Source organism: Mastomys coucha, unplaced genomic scaffold (genome assembly GCF_008632895.1).
Source record: "Mastomys coucha isolate ucsf_1 unplaced genomic scaffold, UCSF_Mcou_1 pScaffold22, whole genome shotgun sequence".
Taxonomy (NCBI): Eukaryota; Metazoa; Chordata; class Mammalia; order Rodentia; family Muridae; genus Mastomys; species Mastomys coucha.
In genome coordinates this window covers 136752700-136775235 of record NW_022196905.1, presented here as the reverse complement: position 1 = coordinate 136775235, position 22536 = coordinate 136752700, and the positions used below count along the sequence as shown (strand labels likewise).

Sequence of the window (22536 nt, the reverse complement as noted above, 5' to 3'; positions counted from 1 at the left end):
AGTAATTCAGGAAAGAGAAAGGCATGTGAGTCCAGGATGGAACCCTTTCGTCCTGAGAAGTCCAGGATGAGGGAAGACCACTTGTGGGTCAGAAAGGCCTACCGAGACCCTGGGCCGGGCTGGGGAGGGTGCAGGATACCAAGCACACTGGACCACACAGAGAAGAGGAACTACAAACCCTAAGAAGGGGGAAAATGAGACAAAATACAAGGAAGGAAATGGCTGGGCCCCATAATTATGACACAGATACAATAGGAAACACTGACAGGAGCTGAACCAAAGATGATGTAATCTTATTGGGGAGAGGGAGGAAAAGTGAAATCCAAATATCCCTCAAGGAAGTCCAAATATGAGAGCTAAAACTAAAGAAGGAGCAGTCACCCAACCCTGAGATGCAGGATACCGGCAAGGGGCAGACGACATGGGACAAGCCAGAGGGGTCTTGGTTCCCTCCACTGTGAGAACCACATGACACCCACCGTTTATTGCTGAGTTTAAACGAAACAAAGGGCAGAGAAGGAAGATCTTCAGAGGCAAATGGTGTAGAGTTATCCTCGAGAATGTTTGTGCTCTGTGCAGGTGTATGCTTGAGGGCAAGCCAGACAGACAACCCAGGTTCAATTCCCTGAACCTGCGTGGTAGAAGGGTGCACCATGGTGTGTGTGTGCACATGCATATGAATAAATATATGGGTTTCTTGTTTGTTTGTTTGTTTGTTTGTTTTAAAAAAGAATGTGTTTTTCTAAGGTGTCATGTTAGAAGTCCCCAGAGCTTCTTCAAAAGATTAACTTTGCTTCTGAAATCACAAAGCACCCAAAGTGGAAAACACCCTAATATTAGGAACTCTTTTTAAAAACGTGTATATAATGTGTGTTTATGTAATTATATATGTATGTATACATGTATGTGTGCAGGTCAGAGGATGGCTCAGCTAGCTGGCCCATACGGTGTCTATCCTTGTATGGGTTCTGGAGATCTGAACTCAGGGCCTCACCACTGACCAGCCCAGCCCAGTATTAGCTACTTTTATGCAGTCTTAGGACAGGAGAGGGGAGCAATGGCCCTCCATTTGTGGGGTCTGATACTGGATCTGGGCTCTCTGGCCTCTGCTGGGTCAGTTCTATGGTTTTTTGAAGGCTTCTCTCACCAATGGGACATCCGGGGAGGGAGGGCTGTCCAGTGCAGACATGGTGACCATACAACAAAAGTACCCAACAGGCCGGGCGGTGGTGGCACACGCCTTTAATCTCAGCACTTGGGAGGCAGAAGCAGGCGGATCTCTGAGTTCGAAGCCAGCCTGGTCTACAGAGTGAGTTCCAGGACAACCAGGGCTACACAGAGAAACCCTGTCTTGAAAAACTAAAAAAAAAAAAAAAAAAAGTACCCAACAGGCTGACCAGTCAGAGCCCAGGCGGTACTACATAGGTACGAACTGCTCAGATGCAGCCATTGGGATTCCAGGAAAACTGGGATGGCCCCCAGCAGCTTGACTGGAAACTCAATGTTGCAGTATCCCAGATGGTCCGAGAGGACATACAGACAGTAGGGACAGGCCAAAGGAACATGGAGGGCCCTAAACCCTCCCTTGGGGAGAATCCAACAAATTGTCAGGTGGGAAAGGGAACAAGATAAGGCCTGTTGATGCAGACGGGGACAGGAAACAGCAGACCTCAGTATCCAGAACACTCAGTGTCGCCTTAAAGTCCTAATGAGAACACAGGAAGGTTATACACCCTGAGGGATGCACCAAAGTTTGCCAGGAAGACAATCATTGAGGAGACTCCTTTTCTAGAGGCACATGTGCAGAGACTTCCATGAGAGCCTGAAGCTCTAGACAGCACAGAGCCAGATACACACCCACGATAAAGTGCGGCCTTGTCATTTACTGGCAGACATTGCTGCTGGTCTTTGGCATACCTGAATTTGACCCCCGCCCCCACACAGCCTTGTGCACACCAGGTTAAGTGTTCTACCACGGAGCTTCATCCCGACCCCACCCCACCCCCAGTGCAGACTGGGTAACTGAGCCGCCCACCGGGATATACTGGGCCGAGAGTCACACACAGGGGAGGAGCTATGCTGCGCTACACTCGATTGAAAACTTGTAACTTGTTCATTTTTGCAGTTTTCCACTTGATATTTTTGGACTGTGGTAACTGAAACCACAAGCAAGTGAAACTAAGGCTGGGGGTGGGGTGGAGAGGGATGAGGAGGGGTGGGGCAGGGCCCGTGGGGTGCTAGACTTCTGATGCAGACTGGAATGCCCTCTAAACGCAACTCTCCAAGAGCACAGGAGACTGGAGCTAGCCTGCAATAAAGTAGAACTGTACTAAAGATCGTGGCTAAAGGGGCCAGGACTCTGATGTGGACATTTCCCTCACTCGAGTCACTACTGCTAACCTTTGCTAGTACATGTAGGGGGAGGGCACAGCATTGCACAGCCTGGGTGTGGAAGATGACAACTTTAGGACTCAGCTCTCCCCTTCCACCAAGTGGCTTCTGGGACTAGAACTCAGGTCTTCAAGCTCGGCAGCAAGCACCTTTACTCACTGAGCCATCTCGCCAGCCTTTCCCATCTTAACTTTGAGTCAGGGTCTGTCACAGAACTGAACCCTGGCTCCCAGTTTCAGCTAGACAGGCTGGCCTCAAATTTGCAATCTTCCTGCCTCGGCCCCCAGAGCTCAGGGATTACTGGCAAATGCCCGGTTCTGGGACCCACAGGCTCCTTTCATGGCTGCTATAGCAGCAGTCTGCTTAAGTGTAGTCCCACGGTGCCTGCTTTAGCTGAGTACCCTCAGCAAATGATTAGCCAGCTCCCAGCTTTCCTAAATCACTTGCTCTTCACAGAAAGAAAGGTCAAAACATTGCCGAAGCTGCAGTTTCTTTCAAAGAGCTCATTCATCTGCTGGGCGGAGCCCTGCAGGCAGGGACAGCCCCCCCACCCCACCCCCCCAAAAAAACCCCAACGTACACACAACTCAAAACCACAGCGGAACAACCCGCCCTGGGAAATAAGGAGCCGCCCAGCAAAGTGAAGGCGGCCTGGTGGGGGTGGAGGGGAGGCAAAGGGACGTGGGGCAGGTACCAAGCCTTGGGATCTGCTCCATGGAGGGAGGAGCCTCAGCTGGGAGGTCCCCAAGCGGTGCCCAGGTCGGCCAATAGGGACCCGCTAGCAAAGCTCACCAAATTAGGCAAGCAGACTGCGCAGGGCGGGGCCCACTGCTGAGGGCTGGGAAGTCAAACCCTTTCCCCAAGCCTGCCCCACCCTGGCTCCCGCAGCCTGGGAGAGGAAGGGCAGGGCGTGTTTGTAAACACGTGAGCTCCACCCCTACACAGAAACTCAAACTGAGAGAAGTCTTGGCAGGCGAACCTCCAGCGGCCACGGGCCGCAGAGCTTTACAAAAGCTCAATGGAATTCCTCAGTGTGGAGATAAACGGATGTCAACAGAGATCTTTTGTTGGGACACTTAAAGGCCCAGGGAGTCCAGAGCAGGTCCTGAGCCACCGTCAACAGCGACCACGACCCGAGTGACCACGCACCCGTGGGAACTCTGAGGAGCCAAAGGCTTGCTCTCTCCCTGCAGTACCAGGAATGTGGCAGACACAAAGTGGGGACTCCAAGGAAGCACTGGGGACACCAAAGCACCAACTGCTTGGCAGGAGGTGTGTGTGTGTGAGGGTTCTTTACAGTCACTGTGCCACCTGACCAAAAGCCACTCCACACCCGACCTTCACCCAGTGTCTTAACCAGCGGAATGTTGTTTTCTGGCTGCTGTTTTGTTTTTGAGACAGGGTCTCATGTAGCTGGAGATGACACACAGCTTTTGATTCTTCAGCCTCCACCTGCCCAGAGCCGGGGCTGGCATGGGCCACTGTGTCTGGTTAGTTAATGCAGTGCTCGGGATCTTGCAGGGCTTCTTGGCAAGACACACTCTACCAACCCAGCCACACTTCCATCCCCTCACCACTCCTTTTATCTGTACTGTTAATGAGAAACACTCTATGGAGCCAGGCATGCTAGCTTATGCCTTTAGCCCAGCTCTGGGCAGGCAGGCACACACAGAGGCCAGCCTATGTAGTGAATTCCAGAGTTACAAAAACCAAATAAATAACACTAAAAATTACCCTTTTCGATCCATCCCACATTCACGTACCCTAGTACCGGATATTGAACCAAGAGCCTTTTTTGTTTTTTTTTTTACTTTTTTGTTTTTTGTTTTGGTTTTGAGATGAGGTGTCACTATGTAGGCCTGGTATTTCTACAACACATAATGTAGACCAGGTTGGCCTTGATGTGATTCTTCGGCTTCTGCTCCCAAGTGCTGGGATTTCAGGTGTGTGCCACCGTGCCCTGCCAGGCTAACCTAGGACTCGTTCCAGGCTCCTTAAGTGTCATCTCGGTCCTCTTCTTACAGGATGACAGGGTACCACTTGTTGCCCTGGTTAGTTTTGGCCCTACTCAGTAGTCCAGGCTGGTCCTGAACATATGCTTTTAGGGCTGTCCCACCTACTCCTCATGAAAGCATCATGTGCTTGTTCAGAGCCACATAATTTCCCATGGAAATAACAGGCTCCAACTTTCTTAACTTTTGGGGAGGCATGAGCCCCAGCAATGAGTGACATGAACCACAGGTGGGAGGGACTTTGTGAGGGAACCTTCAGTCTCTCAGAGCCTGAATCATTTTACAAACAAACACCTGCACCTGCAATCCCAGCACCTGGCAGGCTGAGGCAGGAGGATTACCGAAAGTTTCAGGCCAGCCTAGGTAACATACTGAGTTCTGAACCAGCCTCGCTGCAGTGAGACCCTGTCTCAAAAACCAAACCAGGGGCTCAGGTGGCTGCCAAACCTTATGTAACATGAGTTTCACTATCTCCAGGGTACTCATGGTGGGAAAGGGGGCCAAGACTCCCACAGGTCGGACCTTCACAGGCCCCTCCCAATAAATAATTACAACATAAATCAATATAACTTAAAAAAGAAGCGATATTGAAACAAGTCACACATACAGGGCCTCCCTACTGCTCTGACTGCTCTGAGCTCTAAGGGGACTGGCCCTGGGGCCCCATCCAAGTTCAACACCTGGAAGACAACGGCTCATGCACATGGAATGTGAGTGTTAAGAACAGGGCGGCTCCCAGCCTGAAAAGAGGCTGGGGAGAAGCAGTCTCTGATGAAGTCACATGGCTGAAGAACATCTAGCAGGTGCTGAGCCCAGGACCCCTGTCAACTCTCACCACAGCCTTCCGTGGCCTCTGTCATCACTGCAGGCTTCTCAGCCTGGAAGACGTGGCGGCTTGGGAAGCTGCTATGATGTGACCTACCCAGGAGACATAACCCATCGTGCACATGTCCAGAACCGCGATAGGGCTCTCCACCTCAGTCCTGGGCTTGTGAGTTCCCAGGCTGAACCTCTGGCTGGTGTCAGGAAGAAAGAGGACAGACACCTACTCCAGACAAAGGACCCGTGTACAAACATTACATGGTAGGAAACAAAATAAGTTCACAAAGGCAAAACCAAGAGGGACACACACACACATCTCTGACTCTGCCCTCTGCAGCACAGTTTGTCTTCTAGGCTCTGGCTAGCACACACACGCTGAAGCACAGTGTGTGCTCACACTCATTCCTGCTAATACTCTTGACCATCTTGGGTTTCCACCAGGAATAAGGACATCGTCAGATGTCATCTCCTGATCCTGAACCTCCAGAACTGAGAACCAAAAATTTCTCTTATATATAAACTTAAAAAAGGAGCCAACTCCAGCCAGGTGTGGGGCTGCACAGCTGGAATCCCAGCTGACCAAGGTAGGAGGATCAAGAGTTCCAGGCCAGCTTGAGCATTTAAAAGCTTCCACATCAACTAACTTGGGGCTAGGCTATGGATGTGGCTCAGTGGCAGACCCCTAACCCAGTGTGGTGCTTCGAATAAGAATGGTCCCTACAGCTGGGCAGTGGTGGCGCACGCCTTTAATTCCAGCACTTGGGAGGCAGAGGCAGGCAGATTTCTGAGTTTGAGGCCAGCCTGGTCTACAGGGTGAGTTCCAGGACAGCCAGGGCTAAACAGAGAAACCCTGTCTCAAAAACAAAAAAACAAAACAAAACAAAAACAAAAACACCCAAAACAAAACAAAACAAAACAAAATACCAAGAATGGCCCCTAGAGACAGGTTCTTGTATTGAAATACGTGGTCCACAGGTGGTGGAATGTTCAGGAAAGATTAGGAAGTATGCCGTTAGGGATGAGCTTCCCAGCTTCAAAATGCACATCAGGTCCAGCTGTCCCCCATCCCCACCTCTGCCTGCTGCTTGCACTTCAAGCTGCTGCCCCAGTGCCATGCCTGCCTGCCTGCCGCCATGCCCCTCAACCAAGAGTCATGGACTCACCCTCTGAGACTGTAAGCAAGCCCCTAATTAAATGCTTTCTTTTCTAAGTTGCCTTGGTCATGGTGTCTCATCACAGATGAGAAAAGTGTCTTCGCATCTTAGTTAAGGCACTACAAAACACCACGACCAAAAAGCAAGTTCGGGCAAAAGGGTTTATTTGGGGTACACTCTCATATTGCTATTCATTACTGAAGGACATTAGGCAGGAACTCAAAGAAGGCAGGAACTGATGCAGAGGAGGGGTGCTGCTTACTGGCTTGCTCTCCATGGCTTCCTCAGCCTTTCTTATAGAACACAGGACCACCAGCCAAGGATAGCCCCACCCACAATGGGCTGGGCCCTCCCCCATCGATCACTAATTAAGAAAATACCGTACAGATGGATCTCATGGAGGCATTTCCTCAACAGAGGCTCCTTCCTCTCTGATGATTCTAACTTGTGTCAAATTGACACACAAAAAACCAGCCAGTACAAGTGATTCCTTGTCAACTAAAACACACAAACACATCACTGTTAAGCCACAACCTTTCCTTTCTTATTCATCCCCAAGACATCACATTAAAAACATAAATAACTGGCTAGGCGGTGGTGGCGCACGCCTTTAATCCCAGCACTTGAGAGGCAGAGGCAGGCGGATTTCTGAGCTCGAGGCCAGCCTGGTCTACAGAGTGAGTTCCAGGACAGCCAGGGCTACACAGAGAAACCCTGTCTCGAAAAACCAAAAAAACAAAACAAATTTAAAATATCCAGTTTCTCTAAAAATCCAAAATATCTTTTAAAAAGTTCAAAGTCTTTCAGCTGTGGGCTCCTGTAAAAATAAAAATGAAATTAAATGCCTTCTTCAAAAGGGAAGAACCAGGACACAGTCACAACCTGAACAAAGCAAAACCAAACCCCAGGAGTATAACTAACTCAATGTTTGGTTTGGGGATCCACTCACGATCTTCTGGGCTCCTCCAAGAAGCTTGGGTCACATCTCTGACTCTGCCCTCTGCAGCACAGTTTGTCTTCTAGGCTCTGGCTAGCTCCACTTAGTGCTGCTGATCTTGTTTGTCATCCCATGGCACTGGCATTTCCAAAACTGCTGGGGTCCCTTGCTGCAAGTAGGCTATACCTTCACCAATGGCCTCTCACAGGCACTCGCTCCATGATGCCAAGTCTCCGTTTCTTTGCATGGCCCCTTTAGTCCCTGGCCTTCAACTGCTACTGAGGCTACACCTTCACCAATGGGCTCTCTCGGCCTTTCACACTGCTAAGTCTCAGCTGCTCTCCATGACCCCGGCATGCTTTCAAAACCAGCACCACCTGGGTGACTACTAAGCTTGGCTGCCAGCACAAGGTACAAGCTTGGTTGCCTCTAGAATGCAGAAACACACTATTGACACAAAACCAGCTAGTACACCTATTATGTGTTAAAGTCTGGGTTTGATTCCTAGCACTGGAAAACAAGAAAGGTTTTAAATAAAAAGCTAGCATTAAGCATCGCCCTGGAGAAGTAGAAGGTATAACTTTGGGGACAGAGTGAGGGTGCCTGAAGAAGTGACCCATGGCCAGGGCTCAGGGACAGCACAACTCTGGCTTTGCTGGGAGGAACTCTCAGGGTTTTGTAGGCTCCCACAGTCCTGCCCCCCCAAGGAGTGTGCCTCTCCTGTTACTGTCACAAGGGTTCCGGCCACATCTGCCATATTTACAGGGCTGAAGCCACAGAGCTCAAGGACACCATAGCCCTGGCCCTGATGGATGACACAGCACTTTCAGAAGCATCACCAACATTCGAGGGAGCAGGAGGGAATCCTGCTTCATTGAAAAACACCGGCCAGAATCCAAATCCCCCTTCCCTCTCTATTCTGAGACAGGGTCTCTGGTAGCCCAGGTTGGCCTCCAACTTGTTACAATAGCAGAAGATGACTATGACCTCTCTTGCACCTGCCTCCAGGATCATAAGCATACACTGCCAATGCCTGGTTTATGACATACTGAGACGTGAACCCAGGGCCCACATAAGCAAGCACTCTACCAACTGAGCTATGTACGTCCCAACCTATATGCTCTGGAGGTTAAGGTCTCTCTCAATGAGGGGCCAGGATGTCCTTGAATGCCCATGTAGCTCTGGCTGGCCACGCACTGATGATCCTCCTGCCTCAACCTTTGGAGCACTGTGTTTACAGGACTGGGCCACACACCTATTCTCCTATTTGCTTTAGGAGGCCCTAACTCATAAATCTGCAACCTGGATGGGTGATGACTTTCCTTTGCAGGAGAATCTCCCAGAGTCTAGCTCCATCTCGCGCCCCCGGTGCACTCGGAGGAGCCTGCTCACCTGATGGTGCCAGTCGGGGAAGGGATGGGGCTGACGAGGCTCCGGAGATCCGGCTCCGGAATGTGAATCTTCAGTGGGGAGATCTGTGGGTAGAGTGGCCGCAGGGGGGATGCTGGGGCCTCCTCTTTATGGTACAGGGACGTGAACTGGATCTTGATGGCTGTGCTCGGGAACCGGAAGGTGCATCTGTAAAGGGAGAACATCAGCTGGTCAGATATGAGGTCACTGGGTGCGGGAGCTGAGGTCCCACCACCCACGGGCAGGGGCTCGTGCTGGCTGGGGTCAGAATAGTGCTCCTGGAACACTCTGGCTTCAGCTGTGCTTGGCCTGTGAGCAAAAGATATAAATATCCCTAGACAGGTGCCACCAAGACGCACCCTGGGGGCTTCTGTGTGCCCGGACTGCAGAGGTGATGGTGACTGTGGTTCCTGACCCCAGCAAAAGGCATCCTGCCCCACGTGTGCACATTTAACTCATTCATTCATTTGCTCATTCATTCATTCATTAAAGACAAGATCTCCCTGTGTACTTCAGAATGGTGTGGAACTTGAGATCCTCCTGCCTCTGCTTCCTGAGTGCTGGGATGACCACCATACACCACCATGTTCAGCTTATGTCAAGATTTTAAAGGCAGATTCTGCCAGGCGGTGTTGGCGCATGCCTTTAATTCCAGCACTTGGGAGGCAGAGGCAGACGGAGTTTGAGGCCAGCCTGGTCTACAGAGTGAGTTCCAGGACAGCCAGGGCTACACAGAGAAACCTTGTCTCGAAAAAACCAAAATAATAATAATAATAATAATAATAATAACAATAATAATAAAAATAAAGGTAGATTTCTTCAAAGTATAAACAAATGCCACCTAACAAAGGTAGAGGGATACTCCACAGACAGGGAGTGTACATGTGTGTGCGTGTATGCGAGCAGATGTAAGTGTGTGCATATGTGTGCGTGAGTGTGTGCCTGCATGCATGGGTGTATGTGTGTGTGTCTGTGTTCTCTAACTGTGCCTGGTATGTCAACTGAGTGACAGACAGACAGACAGACAGACAGACAGACAGACAGGCAGGCAGGCAGGCAGGCAGGCAGGCAGGCAGGCAGGCAGACAGATCTGACTCTGAGCAGCCAGGGAGGCCCCTTCCATCTCAAGACCACACCATATGCTGAGACAAGGTGGGCAACTTTCCCCATCTCTAAGAAATGGGCATGATTTGCTGAGCACACCACCTAATTTCTAATCCTGTGTGTACACGTGAGTGTGTGGGCATACAGGGGCCAGAGCCTCATGCTGAGCTAGACTGGCTGGCTGGCAAGCTCAGGATCTGCCTGTCTCTGTGCTCCTACACATATGAAATAAATATATACAACTTGAAACAAAAAGCGAAAAAAGGAAAAAGAATGTGAGACCGGCGTAAGGCACAGAATGAGTTCAGGGTAGCCTGGGATACACAGCAAGCCCCACTCTACAGCACGCATCCCTCTAAAACACCTCTACCCACTTAGTATCTCACAGCCCAGGAACACTTCTATGTCAGACATTTGGTTTGTGTAAGTTCATGCATGGGAGTATCTGCATAAGTGTGTGGGATGGGCAGACATCAATCTGGGGGGGTCATCCCTCAGGCATTCCCCATCTCATTTTAGGGGATCCAGGCTTGCTTATAGGCTAAGCTGGCTGCCAGTGGGGCTGGGAATCTTTCTGACTCTAGCCCCACAGTGCTGTGATTACAAGTGATTACAAGTACATGCCGCATGCCTGGCTTTTGTGTGAGTGTGTGTGTTCTGAAGATCAAACCCAGGCCCTCGTGCTTGTACAGTGAGCACTTTACCCACCAAGTTGTCTATCCCAGCTCCTCCGTCAGTATCTGGACTTGCAGAATCCATGAGTCATTTAATCTAAGATGCTTTCTCATATCTGTGTACCGTCAGCTCCTCACGTTTGTGTTTATGAGCCATCTAGCACATGTCTGATGACAGCTGGAGGTGGGGGTGTCCAAACTCAGTGCCTAAGGAAAGGGCCTATCTGGGAGCCGCCAGCAGGTAAACAGAGCTGGCTGAGGGTAACTTGAGAATACCTGCACTGAATGAACAGGGAGCACACAGTGCATGTGTGCATGTGTGTGTGCACACGACACACCTGGTCAACCCGTGTTCTGCATGAAGGTTGTCATGGTAACAAATCTCTGGTTCTCTGCCATGTGTCTCTTCCTTCCTCTACCCACAGGGAACAGGGATGACAATATGCTACACCTCACTCTGCTGGGAGGGTGCAAGGATCCTCGAGTCAAAAGCGAGAGGCTGCACTTCAGCATCATCACGGCTTCCGGACAGAGCCTGTGGCTGTGCCCAACGCCTGTGGTCACAGCAGACAGGTATCCTGGAGAGCAGGCTGTGGATGTGAACAGAATGAGCCTGTGGACCTGGGCCATACTGAGCTCAGCCTGGAGAACTGTGGCCTAATCCTGGAGAGGTGGAAGGGTTTCCGAGGCCCTCCCTGCCTCACCATCTGGACACAACTGACAGACAAATGCTCTGAGTGGGGCTTACTATGCAGACGGAACCCACCAGAGAAAATAGGGCTGCACCCTTCGGCCTTTTTGTTCTCCCTCTAACTTCACCAACTAAGCTGGAGAGATTGACTGACAGCCATCTCCAAAGGCTGCCAGTGCAAACCATCATTATTTTTAAGAAGGGTTTGTGTGTGTTAGAGAGAGAGGGGGGTGGGGGGGAGAGATACAGAGAGATACAGAGACACAGAGACAGACAGAGAAGTCAGTGTGTGAAAGAGAAAGAGAGACACAGAAAGAGTGTGCTCACCCATGGACGCCAGAGAGTTAAATCCCCCACTTCCTGAAGAATTATAGGAGGTTGTAAGCTGCCTGATACTGGCACTGGGAACTGAATTGTGGTCCTTTTGAAGAGCAGCACATGCTCTTTAATCTCTGAGTCACCTCTCTAGCCCAACTATCAAGATTCTAAAAGTAAGAGATAAAGCCAAATGGTAGAGCCCCTCGCTGAGCAGCCAGAGTGGTCCTCAGGGGCAGAGCAGCTGTGGACAAGTCGGCCCCAGATCCAAGCTGCAGTACAGCCAAGTAAAACAACCCTGAGTCAAATACCTGATGCTGATGGACATGTTTGGTAAACTGACCTTCCCTCCTCTGGCCTCCTTTCATAATGCTGGGGATCATGTGTCTCCACAGTAGACAACATCTGATTTGATCCCTGGTACCAGGAAAAGAAGGAAGGGGAAGGGAGAGGAGGGGAAGGGAGGCTGTGCTCTTAAAAATCGTGCCCATCCCTCTGCAGCACCACGCCCTATGCAAACCAAAGCAACACTTAGTGACAAACATCTTCAGGTTACTTGCTAGGACAGCTCCTGACTCACTCTCCCAAAATTCAACCTGAGGCAGCCACCCCGTCACCAGGAGCCAGTGAGAAAAGTGCCAGGCAGCCCCATGGTTTGGCAGTGTCTCTCCGGGGCACTCAGGGTGTGTCCCATCACACCTCTCCCGTAAGATCCCCACTTGTGTGTGAGGTGCCTGGTCCACCCACTTCTGTTTGTAGTTGTTTGTTTTTGAGACAAGGTCTTGCTATGATGTAGAACTGGCCTGGACCTCAGAGCAATCCTCCTGTTGCAGTCTTCTGAGCAGCTGTGATTTACAAGTGTGAGCCACCATATCTAGCTCCTAGCTTGGAACCTTGGGAAGCTGTTTGCAATTAAAGGTGTCCCACTGTCCTGACCTTCCACTCAATGCCTATCCTACCCCCCTGAGGTCAGGAAGCCTGCCAGGCAGGGATCCCTGTCCCATCATGGAAGCCACCAGCAAGGCAGACTCTCAACCCAGCCCCCACCTAGGGGGAAGCCTTGCTGTTCTGTGTTTTGTATTTGTTTCATTTTTATCTATTTTTAAAAATAGGGTCTCTCTTACAGTTGGGGCCGGCTTTAGACTCAGAGCAATCCTCCTGCCTCGGCCTCTTTGCTGTTGGGCTCACAAGCTTATACCACCATTCTCAGCTGAGGAGTCCCACTAAAACATTCTTGCCTGGGACCTTCAATATGGCTCACGGGGCAAACAACAACAACCACCAAAACCAAAACCCACTTAAATCCCACAGGATGAAAGGAGAACCAGCTCCTCTAAGTTTCCTCCCACCTCTAAACATGTGTTATGGCACAAGGGGAGTAACAGATGGACGGATGGACGGATGGACGGGGACACACACACACACACACAGAAAGTAAAGGAAAGAAAGCTGACTGGGTTGGTTGGGTTGGGGACAGAGCCTGGTGCTGAGGGGTGTGGCTTCTTGGAAGTAAACAAGAACTCTCAATGGAGGAGACTTAAATGACTAGCTATTCGGCTGGTGAATTATATCAAAGTTCTTGACTGGAGGCTCCTAAGCTGAACACAGAGGCCCACCCTGTCTGCAGGCAGGGGCTGGGCTGACGGTGTGTGTGTGTGTGTGTGTGCGCGCGCGCGCGCACAATTTTGTCAGGAGGTAAGAAGGCTGACGGTCTAGCGTCAGATCTCAGTTCAGTGTACAGCCTGGACTGGGGCCAGGGAGGTGGCTCAGAGGGAAGAACACTTGAGAACCTGAGTTCAAACTCTAGAACCCACATAAAAGCTAGACACAGCAGATGTCTGTCATTCCTGTGCTCCCATGGGGAAAAGAGGGAGCGTAGCCTGATTGCTAGAGGCACTAAGAAGTGACCAAACAGTGGAAGGAGGGGACTGACACCTGAGGTTGTCCTCTAATTTCTATACACATGACATGGCGCACATGTGCCTATAACTATAAGAGGACATGCGCACACAGATAAAAATATCAAACCAGCAGGGCAGTGGTGGCGCACGCCTTTAATCCCAGCACTTGGGAGGCCTTTAATCCCAGCACTTGGGAGGCAGAGGCAGGCGGATTTCTGAGTTCGAGGTCTACAGAATGAGTTCCAGGACAGCCAGGGCTGTACAGGGAAACCCTGTCTTGAAAAAACAAACAAACAAACAAACAAAACAAAAACAAAAAAATCAAACCAAAATGCAAACAGCCCCAGTTGTCTGCAACCAGGCAGGCCTTGGACTTTATCCTCCCCACTCAGCCTCAGACCAAAGCCTGGCTTTCAAGTTATTTTCATGGCTCCATCTTTGAAGGAGGAATCTGAAAACCTGCCCCACCAACAAGGGAGCTAGCTGCCTAGCTGTCGGAAAGTAAGAATGGAATACCAAGCTGTACACTAACATGCTTCTAGCAATGCTGTTTAAAATGAATTAACAAGGCACGCCTCTACTCTCATGGCTGCTCCTCATGCCCACTCCTACATCCCTGCAGAGCTAGGCCTTCACTGGAGCAGACAGTGAGCTGGGGATTCCTGGCCTGAGGTGCTGCAGACAATGAGGCCACTCCGTGACCTTCCATGGTGAGGTCCGGCTCAGAGTTGGAGGGGAGTAACCTACTCCACAGTGTGGACACTTCAGAGAACAGACTTTGCATTGGGAATGAGTAGTACACTCCGGTCAGTATTCCTTATTCAGGAGGCTGAGGCAGGAGGATCAGGGCTACATAGTGAGTTCAAGGCTAACCTAGACTGCAGAGAGAATTCCAGGCCAGGCTGCCCTATAGAGTAAAACTCTGTCTCAGAAAACAAAACAAAATGTAAGCTTTTTTTTTTTTTATTTTCTTGTTTTATAAAATTTTTCTGTGTATAAGTGTTTTGCCTGAGCATATGTCTGGGCACCACTAGTGCCTGGTACCTCTAGATGCTAGAAGAGAGTGTCACATCCTCTGGGACCAGGGCTATAGCTGGCTGTGAACTGCCATATGATTGCTGGGAAATGAACCCAGATCCTCTGGAAGAGGAGCTAAGGGTGTTAACCTCCAAGCCATCTCTCCTGCCTCTAACTTTTGTTTTCTTCTTGTTTTGTTGAGACAAAGTTTTCCTTTACTGCCCAGGCTGTCCTGGAACTCAATGACCTGCTGCCTCTAGAGTGCTGGGATCAAAGGTGCGCACCACCAAGCCTGGCCTTAAATTTTTTTTTTTTTTAAAAATAATGAAAAAAAATGTGGCAACTGACACATGAATTTTGTGCAACCATCTGAGAAGGCCTCACAGTAGGAACCTGTCCAGCTTAACAAATAATCAGTGACTGACAGATGAGGCCCCAGGAACTAAACCAAAATCCACTTTGCTGGGGGATGTTCAGAACCCCAGATTTTCCTTCAAATACAAATTGGACGAGGTGGTGCACAACTGTAATTCCAGCTCTTGGGAGACAGAGGCAGAAGGGTCAACAGTTCAAGGTCAGCCTCAACTGCATGAGACCCGGTCTCAAAAAAACAGCAAAACAAAAACCAACAAAGGAGATGCCAACATGGCTCAGTAGATAAAGGAGCTTGCTGCCAAGTTTGACAACCTGAGTCTGATTCTTGGAACCCATGTTGTGGAATGAGAAAACCCATTCTCAAAGGATAGTCCCTGATCTCTTCATGCCCTGTGACACAGGCACATGCGCACACACTAAATACATAAATATTATTTGCAATCAATACAATACAAACTGCTTTAAGAACTCTATATGTTTAGAGAAGCCCTTGTGGGAGGAAAGTGGTTGGAAAAAAAAATTATTTTTCTAGATTGATGTCACTGTGCCATTTTAAAGAATGCCTGACACGACCCAGCAGCTGCACTGACCACAGTAAGTATCTTATGAAGACTTGTCAGTGTGAAAGGTCTCAGACTGGGAAAGGATGTGCTGGGTCCCACCAAGGAAAACGACAATATGAGAAGCATTTGCTATAGGCTGATGACATAAAGGGCAGACAATAACAAACAGGCAGCAGTCAAGAGCCGGGATGTGACATCAGGCAAACCTTGCTTGAAAAAGAGCTGGAACCCTGGGTTTATTCACCAGTACTGTGTACACAGTGTGTGTGGTGCATGCTGGGAATCCCAGAACTGAGGTGAGAGCAGGATGATCAGAAGTTCAAGGTCATCCTTGGCTATGTGAATTCATCCAGGTCACATGTGCGTGTGTGCGTGCACACACACACACACACACACACACTCACACACATGCATACGTGTGCGCACATACACTCACTTGAATGAAAACTTTGGAAAAGCTGAGGCCCCTTCCCAGGCACAGGTCCCCTTGTCACAGATAGGAGCCTAAGCTCCTAATGACCAGTAAATGCCATTTCAATTATTCTCAGGATATGACAATCACAGGGAGGGGCGTGGTCACGGCCTACAGTGTGGGCTTCCCAGTGATCTCTGCTGTTAGAGCCCGTCCTCTAACAGTGACTCTGGAAGGAAGAAAGAAGTTGCGTGCTTGGTTACAAGCCCTCTCAGTCTGCATGGTGCCACATGCCTTTAGACCCCAAGTTCTGTGGCAGGAGGTGGGGGAAGCTTCAGAAGGGGAGAGTCCCAAGAGCTTCACTAAGAGGCAAAGAAGCTCTGCAGAGAGCTGGACACGTGACCAAGACTACACAGGAAGCTCCCTCCACTTCCTGTAGTCCATGGCCCACACTTGTTGTTGGCCCTTCCCTGGAGGCCCACTCCCAGGAGGGCAGAGGCAGAGGCTTTGCCTTGTGTGCTGGATCAGGAAATGGCTTCTTTATTTGAGACAGAGCCTCCTGAAACCTAGGTTGGCCTTGAGTTCTAAGTCTCAAGGATGACCTTGGACACCTGGTCCACCTTCTTAGTGCTGAGATTACGTGGTGCACCTCCATGTAAGGTTAGGAAACACTGGGTTGGAACCCAGGGCTTCAGGCATGTTGGCAAGTATGCTACCAAGTACACCAAATCCTCAGCCCGTGGGTAGCAGTGCTTAAGTACCAAGTCCTGAAGCAAAGAATTCTCACAATTTCTAGGGATTTCATTTAAAATATCTTCCTTCAGCTGAGGCTGGTGAGGTGGCTCAGTGGGTAGTGTTTGCTGTGCAGGCATGGGGATCTGAGTTAAGATCCCCAGAGCACACAGAAAAGCTAGGCACTGTAGCCTGCCTGGGATCTAGCACTGGGTCAGTAGCGATGAAGGGCCAAACCTGCCCGCTCAGGTCTCAGTAAAAGACCCTGTCTCTAAAAACTAATGTAGAGAACACAGAGGATACCTGATGTAGACCTGTGGTCTCTGCACACGTCCACACACATGTGTATGTGCACCCTTCACACTTGTGCAGACAACACACACCACACAGAAAGCAATCCATTTTGCCAGAACAACTGAAAGCTGAGCCAAGGCTGCTGTGGCCGTGGGTACCATGGTGTCCTGCTGCTGAGTCAGGATGTGGACGGGTTCAGGAAGACTAAATCCAGAGGGACCTATGCATCAAGAGTGATGACAACGTAGTCTCAGATCGGGAGGAGCAAGAGCCCTCATGGGTCCAGGCTCTGGAAAAGGGTCACTGCTCCCAGCCACTGGTCTCCATCGGCCGGCAGCTGGCTCTTCTTTTACAGTGAGACAGTAAAAGAAGTATACGCCAGACCTCCCTAGAAAACCACACTGGGCTGATCAGAGGCAGTCAAAGAAAGCATCAGCGAGCGAAAGGCTTGCTGAGCAAACCTGGAGACCTGAGTTCAGTTCCTAAAACCATCACATAAAATGGAAGGAGAGAATTGGCCTCTGACCTCCACATGTATGCTGCGGCATGCACACCCAAGAACACACACACACACACACACACACACACACAAACACACACATGGAGGGCAGGGGGAAGAGAGGGGTCAGCCCAATATTTCAGAAGTACACACACTGGCAGGTCACTGGGATGAAGCTTAGCTCTGGTGTGAGGTGTCTTGTGCTACATTCCTGGCGATTTCTGATCACACCAAGTAGCTTCACTCTTGTTACCCAGGTAACTAGCTGGCCCTGGACATCTGCATTTTTTGGGCAGGTACACCCACCCCTTTCCCTCCTCCAGAGAGATGCTTTCAGGAATGTTTACAAAACCGCCAGAGATGGTGGCACTGTGATAGTGAAAGGCAGGCTGGTATGGTGGCCTATGCTTACCAAAATCCCAGCACTCAGAAAGCTGAGGCAGGAGGGTTGCTGTGAGTTTGAAGCCAGCTTAGGCTTGAGACAATAGCTCAAAACAAACATGAAGACTGAAAGCAAGGACTGATGGTATCACTCAGGAACTCACTAGACGAGGCTGTCCTCAAACTCCCAGAGATCGGCCTGCCTCTGCTCACCTAGTGCTGAGATGAAAGCTGTGTGCCACCATGCCAGGCTTCAAATATGTAATACTTATAATATATCTAACCCAAGCCCCTAATAGAATGAATATGGAAATGTTTAGTGGGCTCACTTAACATCTGAAAGAAGCTGGTTCCAGCTATGCTGTGGCAGCTTTACTCCTTTCGTGCAGATCTGAGACTCAGATAGAGGTCTCAGGAGGGCTCAGAGAACCCTTCGAGAACAGAGCACTCTAGCTAATGTCACCTCACTGAAGCACAGCTTCCTCACGAGGATGAAGAACCACAGTGGCAGAGCCTGACCTTTGTCTCAGTGCTCAGCACTCCTTATGAATGAAGTCAAGCCCATTGGGTTGTAGTACAATTAACAAAATCAAGGGTCCTTTATCCAAACTTTAAATTTTATGTAATAATAATAGTTCAAAATTAGTATGTAGTTGGACCTCATGGTGCAGGCTTGTCATTCTAAGTGTTTGGGATTCTGAAAAGGGAGAATGGCCAGTTCAAGGGCTGCCTCGGCTTCCGGCTGTTGAGTTTAAGGGCAGCCTGTGCAAATAGTGAGATCTTATCTCAAAACAAAAGATAGTGCAGCAGGAGGGAGAGGCTGGCCAGTGACACAGAGCTTGTTTAGCATGTGTGAAGCCTCCAGTTCAATTTCTAGTACTATAAAAACTAGCGTCTGCTATTATCTGAATGTAGTATCTGCTGTGAACAGACACACACAAGCTCTCTGAACCCTGTGATTGTATTTCCTGGGTAAACATGCATTTCAGAATATTGCAGAAAAAGCCACCACCTTTGTAGTGCCAAGCCACCAGAGAGGAGATCAGGACAAAGTGTCAGTGAAACCCTGGATGGAGGAGCCAGGGCAGAAACAGGCTCTCTACTCAGTCTCTCCGTTCTGGCGACTTCCACAGGCCTGGGACCAATCTATCCAACTTGGCTCAGGAAACCCTTTCGGGAGCTGAAGGCAGAGCCAGGAAGGGCCTCCCGGAAAGGGCCAGGCATCTTCCACACACAACCAGCCCAGAGGGCAGCCAGTGGCTGAGCCTGTCAGTCTGGAATGAGAGCAGCATTTCCTGGAACTGTAATGTTGCAGGCCAGCCATGTGATGGCTTCAGCCCTTACCTCAGCATCCCAGACCAGACACAGCACTTGGCTGGAGACTCCTGTTATCTCCCTGTGTCCCATCTAAAGAGCAACAAGGCTTTGTTATTTCAAAAGCAGCAGCTCCATTGGTCCAAACAAGGCAGAGCCCAACTCTATCCTCCCAAGGCACTTCCTCTCTGCAGCCCTGGGCCAGCCAAGTTTGCCTTCCTAATATGGAGAGGCCAGCCAGGCCTAACAAACTACCCAGAGCCCAGACTTGGCCCAGCCCAGCCCAGCCCAGGAGCCCCAACCCAGGTGAGTGGGACAGGACTGGCTGTGATGGGCAGTTCCCAGTCTCTTTCAGCCCCACCCCAGTCCTATCTGGCATCAGTCAGTACAGTTGGCTAAGTCCACAGCACGGAAGGAGTTGAGGCCAGAAAGCAAAGAGAGAGCAACGGTATTCCTGGGAGGCGGCATCACCCTGCTGGCGGAGGTCCACCAACAATAAGGAAATGAGTTTCATTTCGTGGAAACGAATCTCATCCCTTCACTGCACACCAGCAGAGGCAGGACCTGTTGTTCTTGGGTGAGCTAAAGCTTCAGAGGGCCATGTGTATATATGTTCACATATATGTACGTGGCATGTGCACAGGTGTGTGCAAGAGTTGAGAAGGGGATAATGGATGTCCTCCATCACTCACCTTCTTATTCCCGTGAGACAAGGTCTCTCACAGAACCTGGAGCTATACTTCCACTGCCTATGTGGCTGGGGTACAGGTTCGTGCAACCAGGCCTAGCTTTTACACTGGGTGGGTGCAGAGGACTCAAACACAGCTCCCCACTGAGCCATCTCCCCAGGCCCAAGATCCTTCTCTATTTCCTGCCTCAGTGAAAAGCAAGGACCCAGCGGGTAGTCTGCGTGCACCTTTCAGCAAGGGGGAAAGTGGCAACCAAGTTCCACACGTTCCAGCTTTCAACAGAGGGAAACTGAGTCACAGACAGCAAATGTTCACATAAAAGCCGGGGAAAGCTGTCCGTATACCTGTGGCTATAGCGTTTGGGAGGTGGAGGCAGGAGGACCAGATGTTTAAAGTCATCCTTTGAGCCGGGCGGTAGTGGCGCAAGCCTTTAATCCCAGCACTTGGGAGGCAGAGGCAGGCGGATTTCTGAGTTTGAGGACAACCTGGTCTACAGAGTGAGTTCCGGGACAGCCAGAGCTATACAGAGAAACCCTGTCTAGAAAAACCAAAAAAAAAAAAAAAAAATCTGCAAGGCCAGCTTGGGTTGCATGAGACCCTATTTGAAAAAAGAAAGCATAAACTCCAAGCTCTGTGTGGCAGTCCACTACTTCTGCCCAGGACCACCGCCCAGGACCATCATCCAGTCCTCCTTGTCCCCTTATGCTCAGCCTTTCTTGTTCTTTTTTCTTCTCATCGGACTACACCCATGGTTTGTTAATTTACATATATGAATATGCTGATGAGATACAGCTTATGACAGAGAGCATGGAATTCTTTCTGAAAGTCCGTGGCCTTGCTTAATGCTGTATTCTAAGTCCATCCATTTTCCTGCCAATGTCTTCAATTTTATTTTTCTTGAAAATAGAATAGTATTCCAGTGTGTTTGTGTGTCTACCAAATTTCATTATCCAGTCATCTACTGATGGACAGCTATGTTGATTCCAGCTCTTTGCTATCATGAACTAAGCAGCAATAAACATGGGGTTGCAGATATCTCTACAGTGGAGTATGAGAGTTTCTGGGTATACGCCCAGCATTGAGATAGCTGGGTACTAATTTTTAAAGGAACTTCCAAATTGATTTCCACAGCGGTTGCACTAATTTCACCCCCCACAAAATGTGAATTAAGAAAAGTTGATTGTGCCACTTAACAGTTAATGACAGCTGAAAGTTTGAAACTAGGACTAAAGCCTTTAAATCTAGCCATGGTGCATCTGTAAGCAGGCCAGGAGGTAGCTGAGAACCTGTGCCTCCTCATGATCTAGGCTGGGAGTCTAGCAGATTCTGGTGAGGCTGTCCAGCACTGGCACTTGCTATGGCAGCTATGACAACCAAGCCCACTCAGGCTACAATAAATCACACACAGTAGGCACAGACACTCACAGCAGTGGCCAAAGCTCCAGCGTGCAGCATAGAAATAAGAGTCAGCAACGGAGCCACTGCTGCTGGTGTGAGGCACTCTATCTCTTTTGTGGACTGATTCTAATGCTTTGCCTTATTTTAGCTCCCCAAAAGCCATGCTTCCAGACCTTGAGGGTCCCTACCCCCAGCTGGCTTTGATTGATAATAAAAAATTGCCATACAGCCAATGACTGGGCAGAAAGATAGAGATGGGGTTTTTAGATTGAGGGGCAAGGGGCCAGGAGAGAGAGGAGACACAAGAAAATCACCATGATGGGGAAGGAGAAAGATAAAACTTATAGGCAAGTGGCATGTAAGAATCTAAGAAAAAAGTGCCCTAGCAGCCATTTCACCAATTGGGTCTAGGGTAGCAGAGATGAAATATAGATTTTAAAAGACATTTAATCAGGAATACCAGAGGCGAGTGTTTGCTAGCTGTGAGGAGTTTAGAGGTGCCCAGCCGTTGAGCTAGTCGAGGTATATCAAAATTAGTTGGCATATGTTTGTCTTTCATTCGAGAATCCAGAGAGCTCTTGGGTGGGTGCACACGTGCGACCTGCCGGGAGCCAAAGAGGTTTAACTAATTCACCGCTACACATCTCTACCTCTCCTATCCCAACACAGACCAGCCCAAACCAGGCCTGGGCACATGCCCATCTTCCTTCCCAGTGATGCAGGAAGTTGATAAAGGAGGACAGAAAGCTGAAGGTCTGCCTGAGCTAAATGCAAGTTCAAGGCCAGCCTCAGCAGTCTTAGTGATACCCTGTCTCAAAATGAAAGGTGAAGAGACTGCTAGGGTTGTAACCCACAGCAGCAGTGTTTGCTAGAGTACCCCAGTGAGGGGCTGGGGGTGTGGCTCCTCAGTGGAACAGCCTGCCTGGCACCTAGGAGGCCCTGGGTTCAATTCTTAGGACTATAAACAAATAGCCCCCTTCCCAGAACATCAGAGTACTCAGTGTCCACCTAGCTTTCAGGAAGTCTTCTGGCTTTGGGGGAGGAATAACCCTGGAATTCCAGGAGACCTCACAGGTGGAGCTGTTCCCTTGAATCAAGAGCACAGAGTGGGGAACAGAGACTAGCCGCAGAGCCGTGGAGCAGTGAAGGCCCAGGAAAGCACATGGCAGGATGAAGCAGGTGATCAAGGACAACTGCTGGCACACAACAGCCAATAGGGTCCAAAGTCTTGGGCATCAGTTATCGACCCTTCATCCTTCCAAGGAGGAAGAGAGAACTCAGAAAAACAAGATAGGTTGCTGATACTTGCTCCCCTAGGCCCACTCCTGGCAAGGCAAAGGATGGGATCTTAAAGTAGCCACTGTGAACTCTACAGATCTCTGAGATATAGCACCAGGAAAGATATGCACTCATATGCATAGAATTTTTTTTTTTTTTTTTTTTTTTTTTTT

At 49.7% G+C, this 22536-nt stretch overlaps 1 protein-coding gene across 1 annotated transcript in view; it reads right to left on the bottom strand.

Moving 5' to 3' along the window:
• Foxk1 (forkhead box K1) overlaps positions 1 to 22536 on the bottom strand; it is a 66619-nt gene that overhangs the window by 19342 nt on the left and 24741 nt on the right. Inside the window, exon 2 of the mRNA XM_031338571.1 lies at positions 8709 to 8894. Within this exon, the coding sequence (XP_031194431.1) occupies positions 8709 to 8894 (186 nt within the window). The remainder of the gene's footprint in view (positions 1 to 8708; positions 8895 to 22536) is intronic.